Source organism: Cinclus cinclus, chromosome 3 (assembly GCF_963662255.1).
Source record: "Cinclus cinclus chromosome 3, bCinCin1.1, whole genome shotgun sequence".
Classification (NCBI taxonomy): Eukaryota; Metazoa; Chordata; class Aves; order Passeriformes; family Cinclidae; genus Cinclus; species Cinclus cinclus.
The window spans coordinates 22,978,038-22,991,555 of record NC_085048.1 but is presented as its reverse complement, the minus strand read 5'-3'; the positions used below and the strand labels follow the sequence as shown (position 1 = coordinate 22,991,555).

The 13,518-nt window shown below is 34.3% G+C and overlaps 1 protein-coding gene across 2 annotated transcripts in view; it reads left to right on the top strand.

Annotated features, from left to right (window-relative positions):
* The window catches only part of ANGPT2 (angiopoietin 2), a 40,260-nt gene that overhangs the window by 13,927 nt on the left and 12,815 nt on the right, over positions 1-13,518 (top strand). The window contains exons 2-4 of one of the 2 annotated variants that reach the window (XM_062488536.1): positions 8,205-8,360; positions 10,389-10,510; positions 12,170-12,402. In XM_062488536.1, coding sequence (XP_062344520.1) covers positions 8,205-8,360; positions 10,389-10,510; positions 12,170-12,402 — 511 coding nt within the window. The remainder of the gene's footprint in view (positions 1-8,204; positions 8,361-10,388; positions 10,511-12,169; positions 12,403-13,518) is intronic. The other variant, XM_062488537.1, reaches the window with a different exon arrangement.

Below are 13,518 nucleotides of genomic sequence, written 5' to 3'. Positions count from 1 at the left end.
GCGTAATATTACATGTATAAAATAAGCTCTGTGTCTGGAATGGTGGGAGCTCAACTCTACGACAGCCTTTGGGAGTGTTTCAGCTGTCAAAGTCTCTTCCCTTTTCCTATGTGCTCATTTGTCTTTTCTACACCATCACTTGGATTGTATAACATTCATAGTTAGTTCAAAACATGCAGTAGAAAGTACAATAATCTATAATAACTTTTAGAGTTAGGTACAAAATACTTCCAAGAACACAGATTGAAAGTCATTCTTTAGAAATATTTGCATAGAAAATGGACACATTTCATACACTTTGTTTCATGTTATATTAATGAAAATTTAGTTTTTACTTGAGTTTTGCCAGTTAAGGAAGGGGGGAATATTTTTCTTCTGCTAGCAGGTGTAAATTATAAAAGTGTAACATTTTCTTGTCAATGTAATGTTATCAGGCAGGAGAATAAGCTGGTAAACTTTCATTTAGTGTACAAGTGTCCCTCCCAGAACCATCTGCATATCATTTACTTTAAAGTCTGTGTTTCCTATTTTAAGAGTTAGCATTTAAACCTTTCGTATTTTGTTGCACAATTTTAGCTTGAATATTTTCCAGTAAATCACAGCTCACTTCCAGATAGTATTCATTTATGATGTTACTTTCACCTTTTGTTTGCTGACAGGAAAATGAGATAAGAGAAAAATCTTAGCTGGAGGTCTGGACAGGCAGACATATTTGATGGAGCATGTAAGAATCTAAGAGTGTAGAGACATCTCAAGCATTCCCATATACATTCCCAAAAGATTTTTTTCCCTCCCTTGAGAAACAACTCATAGACCATTGCAGTGTCCTCTAGGGAAAAAAAATAAAAAAATAAAAATAAATCAAAAGGAAGCAATTTTAAATGTCTTTTTGTCAGACATGATTGCATTTTATTTCTGCAGTGTACTGAATTTTTTCCAAAAGTTACAAGCTCCTAAAATTGATAACTTACTTCCAGAAAATTCAGAGAAATAAATTAGTTTATTAAAATCCATATTTAAAATAGCTTAAGTTCTGATTGATGGGGATTGATGCAATGCCCTTAAAAATGTGTTCCCTAAGGTCTGTCAAGATAAATGATTCTTGGAAAGGGTAGTAATTCTTCTATTTCCATTCTGACTTTAAACAGTGGCAACATGGACAGACTGAAAATAAGTATGAAAAGCTATTTTAAAGAGAAAAAAATTGTCTGCAAAATTGAAATTTTGACAGTATTTTGCCTTCCTAACACCAATGCATTAATGTGATGTGGAAATACAAATGCAAGCACACATGGAGTGCCTGTCAATATGGCTACATACATGCACATTAAGGGGCATGTGTAGCCTATATATGTCACTAAAATACTACATATTGCTTACATGAACTGCTGTGATGAAACTGAGGAAGTGTTTTCTTCTTTTTTAAAGAGTACATTACATTTCACTGTTATCCAGTAGGCTACAAGGTGGCTCAGACAAAAACCCTCCTAATGTACAAACTTCAACTATACTACAAATAAACAATTTAAATATTTAGTATTTTAATTGAAAATAAAATCTGTTTAAATAGTCTATGAAAAAAACTATAATTTTGTCTTTATATAAAAAATGTGTACGTGAATGAGAAGTTTAAGGATTTTGTGGCATATAAGGATAACTTTTACAATCAGAAAACTGCACATTGGCAAAGCATTTAAAAATATTTCCAAATTATGGGCTAAATTCTACTTCAGATGACTCATGAAGAAATCAGATGTGGCTACAATCCAAATAACCTGCCACTCTGAAAAAAGGGCATGGCAACTAAGACCAAGCATTAATATGTTAAAGATACCTCAAGACATCTGGCGTATGAGAAGCAGGAAGGTCTCATCTATACTTTGTATAGAAAAAGTATTCCCAGAGGAACTAATGCGACTCAACAGTTTTCTTATTTTGCCCTGTTACGGAAACTAAGCAAATCCGATTATGGATGCTTAAGTACATTTTCCATCTTGCTTGCTTTTGTGTGTATAATGAACATCTTGGTGAATAAGGCACCAGGATGATGACCACAGGTATTGGAAGAGCTGATTAAACTCAAGTGGTTTAAATTTACGAAGATAAGTTTTGAATAAAGCCCCTGACATTTTTATTAGGGATCTGAGAACCATAACTCAAAGCTTTTGACAGTTTAATATATGTGTCACATGTCACTCCTTCATAGAAGGGAGCACTCAAAATTCATCAATGCCTTTGGTCAAAGAAGTGTGGCAAAAGCCAAAAGGGTCCAAAAGAAAAACACTCACAAACTTTTATTAACAGATGACACACTTGGCATGGAAATATGTTTGCCCCTATAAAGAGAAATGAGACAGGAGAGGAAAAGGGATCACCAGTTCTGGGTCCAGTACTGGTCAGCCAACAGGGACGTGGTGGTGCCACCTGAACTTTGTAGGGGTACCTTTGTATAGGTAAATTTCTCTGCCCTGGGATTAGGTTTCTATCTCTTTATGTAAGTAAGCGAGCAGCTGCAGTCTATTCTTCTGGACCTTTCTGGAAATGGGTTGAGGGTCTTTTGATGGTCTTGATCCCCCTCTACTGGATTGGCCCTCAGCTGACAGTTCATGCCTAATTCCTGACCCCACTTCTGCCCATCCGCTGTCCTTTATGTCACCAGCCAGAACAGGAAAGTGGGTTCCAGAAAGGTGCCGTCCTACTTTCCGACAGCTTCTCTTTCTACTCACATCCTCTTCTTGCCCACTCGAGTAGCCATCAGTGTTTGAGCCATAACAACACTTTAACTCCTTACTGCCCAGGCTTTTACAATTTGCCAAACTCTGTAGCCTCAACACATATTTAAAACATGCCTATCTGTAAATCTATTTTTTGTTGCTTGGTTTTCTATTGGATCTACTCCACTTTTGTAAATCCAAAAAGAAAACTAGAGGAAAACCACTAAATACAAGTCATTAGCCCTGCAGTTTTCTCTGTATCTACATTAGATGAGTAAGCACACAGTATGTGTTATAACACAATGTGTTCACACAGGACACAGCACTGTATAGAAACTCATGATTAACATTACTTCTTGCTGAAAATAAAAGTTAGAGTTGACTGAATCAGACTATAAACATTAGGAAAATCACCAAACTTTATTTGGAAAGCTTGCTCCAATAACTGACAAGTTCTATAAAATAGAACAAGCACCCAGTACTATTTGTACTATTTATATGGGGTAGCATTTGGCAAAGGAGGGATGTATGCATTCATGGAGCATAAATGCTGCCAGAAACATGACTGTTTAATTAGTATAAATTAAACATTTGTCAGCAAAGAATAAATGCAAGACATCATTCATAACTTAAAATGGAAAAAATGTAAGTCAAATGTCTATAAAATGTACAAATAAGTTGCTGTTCTGATATGGACACAAACTATACAATCAGGAAGGCTTTTCATTTGACTGAGTATTGATAACCCCTCATAATGGATTAATACTATCTCTGTCAATGGTTAGAAAACATACTTCTTTTAGTGCATACCCTACATGTTGTCTTTCCTTTTTTGCCAATTTAAAGCCCGTTTAAAAAAAAAAAAAAAGCCTTGGCTATCAAAGCAACGTCTTGGAATGTGTTGCAATATTACTGACCTGTCCTTGTTTTTTTGGCAACTTAGCTGAAATATTTTTGCCAGATTTTATGATTTTATATTATTTGAAGTAATAAAGCATGATGCAGTCCCAAAGTGATGACCTTAGAGAATTTTTTCTCTCTAAAAATGCATCACTGTAACTCTATAACAAATCTTAACTGTGAAAGTATTTCAATTTTCCCAGCTGTTTTTGCAATTTAAACATATTTCAAGACATGTTTTTTCCCATCTGTGCTTTCATTTTTGTATTTACTTTGTTCAAGAATATGTGCCAGCCAAGTTCTTACACAAAAGATGGAATGTTTACTTAAAAAAACCAAGAAGAATCACTGAAATGCTATCAACTAACTAGTCCTTTCAGATATTCCCTCTCCCTTGTATTATCTTTAAGGGAGGATTCACTGATTGATTTACTCCCTCATAAGCAAAAGTTCTGGAAGATGCATCACTAATAGTCAGCTATTAGGTTTTAACATTGATTTTGTTCAAAATAGCAATAATGTAATAATAATGGTTAACAAAATTCTTATAATGCTCAATTATTATTTGAATTAGAAAGAGATTAAACCATAGCTAGCACCACGTCAAAGGAAAAATCTTGCAAATAATCCCAGTTTCACCTTCCAGATTTGAGCAAAATATTGAAGAAGACAGACATGCTGTTCAAACTACCAAGCCTCCTGACTGATGGATGGGGATTGAGGCATTCATTCCTGTGTCCTCCCCTCTTTTAAACCTCTTTTCTACCCAAGCTATTCTTCCCCCTTCAGAAACTCTAAAGAAAGGAGGCTCCTTGGCAGGAGCTGATGAATAGTTCTCTACAAAGAAATGTGCCACAAAGAACTGCAGTCCTGCAAAATGGCTGCTAATCCTCAGTGTTGTCAGTGGAGCTCAGTGTGGCTGTGGGAACTGGAGCTCGTGTTAAAAAAGTTCTTCCATCACCCTCTCAGTGAAACCCAAGGGCCTTGCTTGCCAGGAGTATGCAGTGGGAACATGTACTGCTGTCAATAAGGTCAGTGCGAGATGGTGGGGCATTTTGGATGGAAGTCATTCTTTTATTCCTCTTTGAAGAAAGATGAAAGTAAGCACCTGCCACTAAGAAAAAGTTAGGATGTTGTAGTTGTAAAAAATGCTACTTTCTACCATTTTGCATTGTATGATGATGAGAGAAAGGGGATATAAGCAGAGAGGGATCAGTGAATATCTTGGTTCAGGTCAGAAAGAGATTTTATGATGTGTACATGCAGAGAATGTAAAAAAGTGGGAGAGGATTAATGAATATGAAGGAAAAAACAGAAGGGTTTTATGTAATCATGCTTTTAGGATTTTTAAGGAAAAAAACATAAGAAGCTCCAAAGCCACTTAATAGGTCATTATAATTTTGATGCTTCATGTTGCTCCGAATTAGAATAAATGAGTCAGATAATGAAACGGGCTTTAAATCTTAAATCCCTTTTGGTGTTCACATTTCATGCTTTCAAGTAAGCACAGATACCATGTTCCCTAAGTTACATATTTAATATTTTAAGTTGAAAAACAGATGTGAAGACAAACTTAAAACTGGAGTCATGAGAATACTTCAGTGATTTGGAAATCCCCACATAAATGAGAAATTATTTGAAAGAAATCAGATACTTGGAGATATGCTTACACTTACAGATATTCAAATAAGATAAATTATGAAAACGCAGATCTGTGTGTCCAAACAAAACTGCTTTGCAAGGTTACAAGTACAGTGACAAGGGATGTAACACCAGAACCACCACATGCCTTAAACTGTAATCACGGGTTTTGCATACTGTATTCAGAGCAACCTTACATGTCTGTGTTTGAACTGGGCAATTGCCTAAGCCTACCATAAAATGTTTACCTTACCTTTAAGCCCAGAATTAACTAATTTTCTAGTAATGTGTTTTGGAATAACTCAGTGATAACAGTTTCAAAGAAGTCATGCAGTTCTGTAATCCGGTATGCAGAGATCACTTTGCTCAGCTTCTCATTCTGCTTTCTCTTTGGTGAACAAAGAACCTTGAAGAATGAAGTTAAATATCCACAATTATTTCATGAAAGAATCAAAGCTCATTAACTGTTTTTCTTTTTGATCTGTTTATTACTGTCTTCCTTTTTATTTTTGGCCTTTTTTTGAAAAGTAAAGATGATGCAGTATTTTCAGTGCATTGAGTCTGTCAGGTGGAGCCATATCCTCACCTTGATAAAGGCATTTCTGTACTTAACTGTGATACTGAGGCAAGTAAAATGTATTCAGAGATCTCACTTCATAGTCTTTTAACAGAGCTGCATTTGAGCAAAGTTTGTTTCAATGTTATCTATAATGATGTCTGGTCTATTAGATTCAGTTGCTCAAGTTAATTTGGACTCATAAATCATTTAACTCCCAGATGTCTACCCTTTTCAGAGGGACACTTATTAGGTTTTATTCTTGGTCTTCATCTCACTTTGGTGAAAAATTACTTACTTTTATCTATATAAAATCTTCAGAATTTTGCAAACATCCTTTGACTATGGTGCACCAAATACCAATTTGCATTGCTTTTCAAAATAAATTATCACTATACTTTGAGACTCATAGTCTAATAGTCATAGTCTAATAATCAAGCACCAAAGGTACCTTACTATTGCTACTCAATTAAAAGGCACTATCATTGGCCAACATAGAAGAAACTGACGTAAAAGATGTCACCAAAGAAATAAAAAAATTCCAACATGTTTGGTCAAATTAGATATGTCTCTGAGTGGAGAAGCTTTTGAAAATGAGGAATAGCCTGGAGCAAAAAGCTAACACTTAAGAATTAACCCTGTGTATAGTGAACAACTCTAATTACCATAGTATGATGGCAATTGAAGATACCCATGTTAAATTATTATGCCAAAACCCAGTTGATTGTATGCTTACTTCTAGTATTCAAAAAGATCATTATGCAAAGAGCATGTAAAGGCTAAAGGCTGGTTTTAGATCTATGTATGTTCATGGAGCAGGACAGTAGATGTGAGTCAAAGCTTATGCCAGGTCAGAAATCTCCCTGTTGTGCATTGCAGTTCACCAGCTGCAGGGAGAGCCTGGAGTGAATAAACAAATACTGCTTTGACACTTTGGTCACACTGGGCATCAAGAAATAATGGTTACTTCAAAGATGAGAATATACTATCAATTTTAGAGGGTTTGATTTCTTAATAGACCCTGTTTTCTTCATTTGCCACTTTTAAAACAGCTGTGAAGTAAGAAAAAATTAACCCAGTCCTTGCTGAAGTAATATTTAAGAGGGAAACCTTAAATATTCAAAGCTGATAGATCTTCCCATTGATCTTTAGCTGTCTGGAAGTGGAATGGTTATATCTGAACAGTGGTTAATAAAATATTAAATCACAAGATGCTTTTTCTTCACTGATATGGAAAGTAGCCAAAAAATAAAGTTCAAAGTCTCTCTTTACTACAAGTCATCATTCATATCAAGATAGGACTATCAAAATATTATTTTTTTTAAATTAAGATACAAACCTGTTCTACCATTTCCCTTAGATTACGAATTGGTGATGTATTACTACTTGTGCTTAATGACACTAGCTATTTTTTATTAGCTATTATCCTCTTTGTAGGTAGAGCATGAAGCTCAAAAATTTAATATGGTTCTCTTGATGGAACAGTGTTAGAGTGAAGTAGAAGTTTGATTCTGGAAATTTCCTCAGTCAATGGAAAAAAATGAAGTCTTGTGGCCTGGACTTTTATGAATTCAAACATAAGCAATGACACAAAAAACATTAAATATTTGCAATTAAAAGAAATAAAGAAATAAACACGTGTGAAAAAAATCAGACTGCTTTTTCATAATCCAGACAGGTAGAAAGAAAGAGTTATGCAAAAGGCTTCTTTAATTTTCTCCTTCCTACTTACTTTCTCCTCACTTTCCAGGATAATCTGTTATAAAATGACTAGTCAAAAAGCCTTATTAGTTTAGACAGAAATTACTTCAGAGGCAAGTATTTTAAACAACTTTTGCATTCCTTAAGCATTTAAAGTATTTAAAGGTTTTTCTACTGTTTTGTTTCTTTATTTCAAATTCTCTCTGATAAAAATGCACACATAACAGTGTTAAATGACATCTGACCTCTTCTCTGACTTCTAGTCATGTGATGAAAAATGCTGTAAAAATAGTTAAGTGTAAATACAGGAAGATGACTAAACTCCTAAACTTTTATCTTCTAAAAAATTCCCATCACTGCCAAAGCTGGTGAAGCTTCTCTGATGGTTACAGTGGGTGGGAGCACTAGGGCAGAAAGGCTTCCAAGTGCCCACAAGCACTTTCATCACTGTACTTACTACCTACCTCCTGCAAATCTCTGCTCCTGCCTTTAGAAAATGAGTAGCCACACATTCCTTGTCACATTTGGTCTTCCTCTCACAGAGCTTAACGTTGGGAAACTTAACATAAATACATAATAAACGAGGACAAGGACCAAATTTGTTCAGCAAGGCTGCCAGCAGGCTTACTGTACTACCCCCTTTCCAACATTTAAAGAATGCAACTATCTTCTCTCTTTCCTTTCCCATGTAGCTTGAGAATTACATCCAAGACAGTATGAAGAAAGAAATGGTAGAGATCCAGCAAACTGCAGTGCAGAACCAGACTGCAGTAATGATTGAAATAGGCACAAACTTGCTAAATCAAACAGCTGAACAGACCCGCAAATTAACAGATGTTGAAGCACAAGTAAGTAATGAATTTCAACCTCAAAATGCTTCTGCTTCCCAAATACTACAGCTGTACATTTAACAGTTTAGTGTTACATGCTTCTGTTCAACAATTAGAAGTCAGTAGTTCTGACCCACAGTTCTACCCAGCTTAAGGAAACTTTAGTATTTTGTAATAAATAATTCCATCTCAAGCCGTGCTGTCACTTGAGTGATTTTCTTTACAGTAGTATTTTAAGTAAGTCTAGAAAGACAATTGTTAAATTAATCTTTAAAGATAATGTATTTGAAACTACTGTACTATGTCCAGGCATCAGCTGGGTCCTAGTGTGCTTTATGCACCCCTCTCATTACTAATCTTAACTAAACGAGTCTCTTCAAACTGTCTTTGTTCCATTTACCAGCTAAACCAAATCTTTCCTTTTTTTTTTAAACTTTTCAAGAGAAGGATATCTTTTTAATTAATGTTTTCACAGATAACTCTAAGTGGGATAACAGTTCACTTCCAGCACAATGCACTGTATTGTGGTTAACAAATGGATACATAAACAAATCTAATATTAATCAAGAAAAAAGAAATTAGGAGGCTGCTAGAAAAGCATATTCACACAGAAGTAAACTTGTCTACTGTACATTTGTTAACATCAAACAAAAACAAATGGATTTTAATTGAAAAGCATTAAGTACATTAAAAAGCAATAAGTAATATGTTCTGTTAAACAGAATGCAGATATTAGTAGAAGGACAAGTCCAATTCATGTAGAGTGGTATGTATTTGCAGTTTTGCAGACATGGTAGGGAGATGCAGACCTATCATTGCCAAAACAAATAATGGATCTATCATGTAGCACATAATATTTTGTACAATATAAAAAGTATGGAAAACCTAAAATCCTTGTTAGACGTTTTGCTATCTGTAGAATTCACCCAATGAATTAAATTACATTTTTTAACCCAAATCAAGACTTTGTGAACTCTTTGATAAACTGGTAATTCATAGCTCATAGGCATACCGAGTTCAACTTCTATGGTATTATTCAGGAGCCTAATATTTTGCACATGTTTAAAGAATGTATTTAATAATTTACAGTAATGTCTTTATGGAAATTACTCAATTATTTTCTGCTTAGAGGTAGAAAATCATCACTGTAACTTTCCTTCTCTGCTTGAAATTACTGGTGACTCAATTAAATGCTTAATTAGCAACATAAGGAAATTAACCAAACAATTGCTCTCTCAAGGACACTTACTTTTGGCAATAGTTTTCAATTACACTTAAGTGTGAAATCATGTCCTGAATGACTGTTTAACATGAAGGACATGAGTAATCAATTCTTCCTGTCAAGGAAAGCCAAATTCTGTTGAATTAAAAATGCTATTCTAAAACAATTAGAAAATATTTCTAGAAAACTTGCCTCAAAGTAATGCAATATAAACCGTAGAGTATCTTACATGTTTCCTAGTGTCTGCATTTCTTCATTTAAACATGTAAATAAATTGTAAACAATGCATAGAAAAAAAGATAATATTAAAATGCAAAGAATGAATCAACTAAAGTGTGGTTCACATGATAAACACTTCAAAATATAATTTGGGTTTGATTAAAATAGCTAGGAGAGAACTGCCAAGTGATTTCAGGACTGTGCCAAGATTTCAGCAAATGAAAGACTTATTTTCAACACCAGATGGGGAAAACAACTCAAGTCATTCTTTGAGCCACAACCATAGTACTTCCAGTAATGAAATAAGAATGTAACAGAGAAGAAGGTATAACAACAAAGCTAAAGTACACAGTAACTCTCATCAGAAACACAGCATACTACTGAAATATTCCCAATGATATATGGTAGTGTAATAGCAAAATTACTGCAACTCTGTGCATTCTTCTTAATTCTGATTCTATGAACATTTGTGCCTAAATTAGGTGTTCAAAAAGATTATTTTAATCACAGGTGTACATAGAGATTTGCATGATTTCACAACAAAATGACAATTTATTTAAAAGAAATATTTTTTAAAAGAAGTATTTTTCTTGTAAATTTTTTAGGTATTAAACCAGACAACCCGTCTTGAACTTCAACTTTTGGAACACTCTCTTTCAACAAACAAACTAGAAAGACAGATTTCAGATCAGACCAATGAGATAACTAAATTACAAGAAAAAAACAGGTAAGTTTGCACAGCCCAATAAAACGCTATTCCATGAAGTACTCTTCTAATAGTTTTAGAAACAAATATACTCAAGTAGGAAAATAAGAGTTTTTACACAAGCTCTCCAAGCTGATTACAAAATGTTACCCACACTCATTACAAAGGTCATATATTACTTAAAGCCTAGAAGTTTAATGTAGGCTTTTTCTTGTATTCTATTTATATGTTGTTCTTCATGATCTGAAGTTCTCCTTTATATGAGGAACTTAAGGCTAAAACTGGAACAGTACTTCCGTTGTACCCACTTTATATTCTATATATTCTGTATTTATATTTTATATTCTTCTTTAGGCTTATCCAGATGAATTTGATGTAACCTGATTCAAACTAATTGACTGTATACCACATCTCCAAAATCTTATTTCCATGTAGTACACAGCTATCCTAATAATTAACCATGTCATTGCTACAATATTTATCTAATGTAGTGAGATAAATAAAGCACTAATCATATTCAATGTTTCTTAAGTCAATGTTTTGAAACTGACCAGTAGCCAACTATCACTCCTGTCCTTTTCTGTACTTGGCTGTGGTCCAAAGGCTCATACCTTTTTTCAGCTAGTTTTGTTTCCATATCACCCCGGTCTTATTTTACTTTTGGCAATAAATAGTTTACAGAGGAATCTAAAAGCAACAATAACAGTAAGTTTTCTCCTTCAAAGCAATATTTTTCAATGAGAACCATATGTGCAAAGTGCTTTTTCTTTGAAAGAATTAGCTTAATAAACCCAGGAGACATGTTTTGACATTTTTGTTCACTATTCTACTACATTTATATATGTTCCCTAAAGGTTTTATTTACCAACTTAAGAAAAACAAGCATCCTTATCAAATGGAAAGCAAAGGAAATACTGATTTTTAAAAGGTTACGTTTTTTGGTGTTGAACTCAGTGGACTTTAGACTGCCCTTGTAACATCCACATAAAACACAAAAGCATTGTTTCTCACCTAACAAAATACAATCTGCATTGAACTAATCTGCTTGAAACATAATTATATTTAAGGTTCAGGATTTTTTTTTTCAGTAACAGCAATGGATTTTACATGAACTTTTCTCTTCTGGTTTTGCATCTTTTAATATCAGCTTTCTCAGACTCTGTATCAAAACAATTAGCAGTGAAATAATGTTCCCAGCCAGTTCCCTAATAATACTTAGCTCCAAAACTAGAGAAGGATAGCCCATCTTCAAGTGACTATTTGCATGTTTCCCAGTCTTAATGGCATAACATTTATATCAAGTATGCATTTTATTATAGGATATTTGAAATGTTCATAATTGCACCTTTAAATAAGGTTTGTCTTTTAATAGGGTTAACCCATGAAAATTTAATCACTTTATCTTTCCTTTAAGAATGCTGAACTATCAAACACCCAGTTATTACACTTTTAAAGCCTGCAATACACACTGTAGTAGATAATATTATTTATTAGTGCACTTATATAATAAATTAAAGCATATGTATCACACTAATCTTTCATTTAGTTGTCTACTGCTTGCATAGCATCAGAGAATGAAGCTGACTGTTTATGAAGAAAGAAACTTATACAACATGCTTGATTCTCTTGAAATCAGCTCAAAATTGTTTCTGGAGAGCCTAATTGTAATCTTTTATTTAGCTTTTTAGAAAAAAGAGTACTTGAGATGGAAGACAAGCACATGCTTCAGCTGAAGTCAATAAAAGATGAAAAAGATCAGCTTCAAGTCCTAGTAGCCAGACAGAATTCTATTATAGAAGAACTAGAAAAACAGTTAGTTACAGCTACAGTCAACAACTCAGTTCTGCAAAAACAGCAACATGATCTGATGGAGACTGTTCATAGCTTGCTTACTATGATATCAACACCAAACTGTAAGTTAAAGCAGACATGCTCATTATCATTTCAGTACTCTTTCCTAATTTGTGTACATTGGTACCTATAGTCTTACAACTAGTTCTGACACACTTCTGCCTCTCAAAAAGTCTGTATTTTTTGCTTTAAATTCTGCTTCTGAGTTAATTAACCTGCTTTTTTGGGGTGGGAGAAACAACCACATTTATGTGATTTATTGTCAACATTTTGTTTATCTTCTCTGGTATGTTTATCTTCTTAACTAGTTCTCCAGTGGTTCAACAAAACAGAGATGCCAAATATCATTCATCTCACATGGCATTCACATGCGTGGCAATATACACTCCCTTGACCATATATCTAGGTGAGACTGCATATTGTAGGCCTGCAACTTTTCTTCCTGGCTCACAGAGATTGTTTCTGCCACATCACATTGCTTTATGCACATGGAGTTTATCAAAGAAAGGACAAAGTATAATGGCTATCAAAGGCAAAGGAATAAGCACAGGCATAGTTTTTAGCCCCCAAAACCAGAAAGTGCCAGGCCAGCGCCACAGGTACTCCCACAAGTTCTTCACCAAGGTATCCTTGTTCATCCTAAAAATCCCTCAGCCTAGCAAACGTCATAGGCAATAATCTCACCCCTAAATGCCTGACAATCCTGCAACAAATCATAGCCACCAAGCATAGCTTCCAGATTTATGCAGATTAATGTGCTCCATAAAAAAATCCACAAACCATAAACTGAAAGTTGTGGTTACACAGGATTTAAACATTCCCTGCATTGAATTTCATGTCTGATATGAAATTGGACAGATTAAGAAGCTGTTCTAAAATACTGTAGAATCTGGCAGAGTTGCCTGTAAAGTTCTCAGGGCTCAAAATATACAAACATACAGAACCCCTAAAGAAGGGATTTAAAATTAAATACTGGGAAAAAATGTTAAAAGCTGTCATTACAACAACTTTTGAAAGTTGAAAGACAGTATAGGTGGTCTGTGATACATTAGTGTAAGGTGGATCACAGAGAAAAAAAGGGTGTTTGGAAGTCCTCACTTTTAGTATTGTCCTATACATTATTATCATAACATAGGTTGTAGGTTTTTCTAAACAAAGTAAATTCCAAGTTTTTTTGT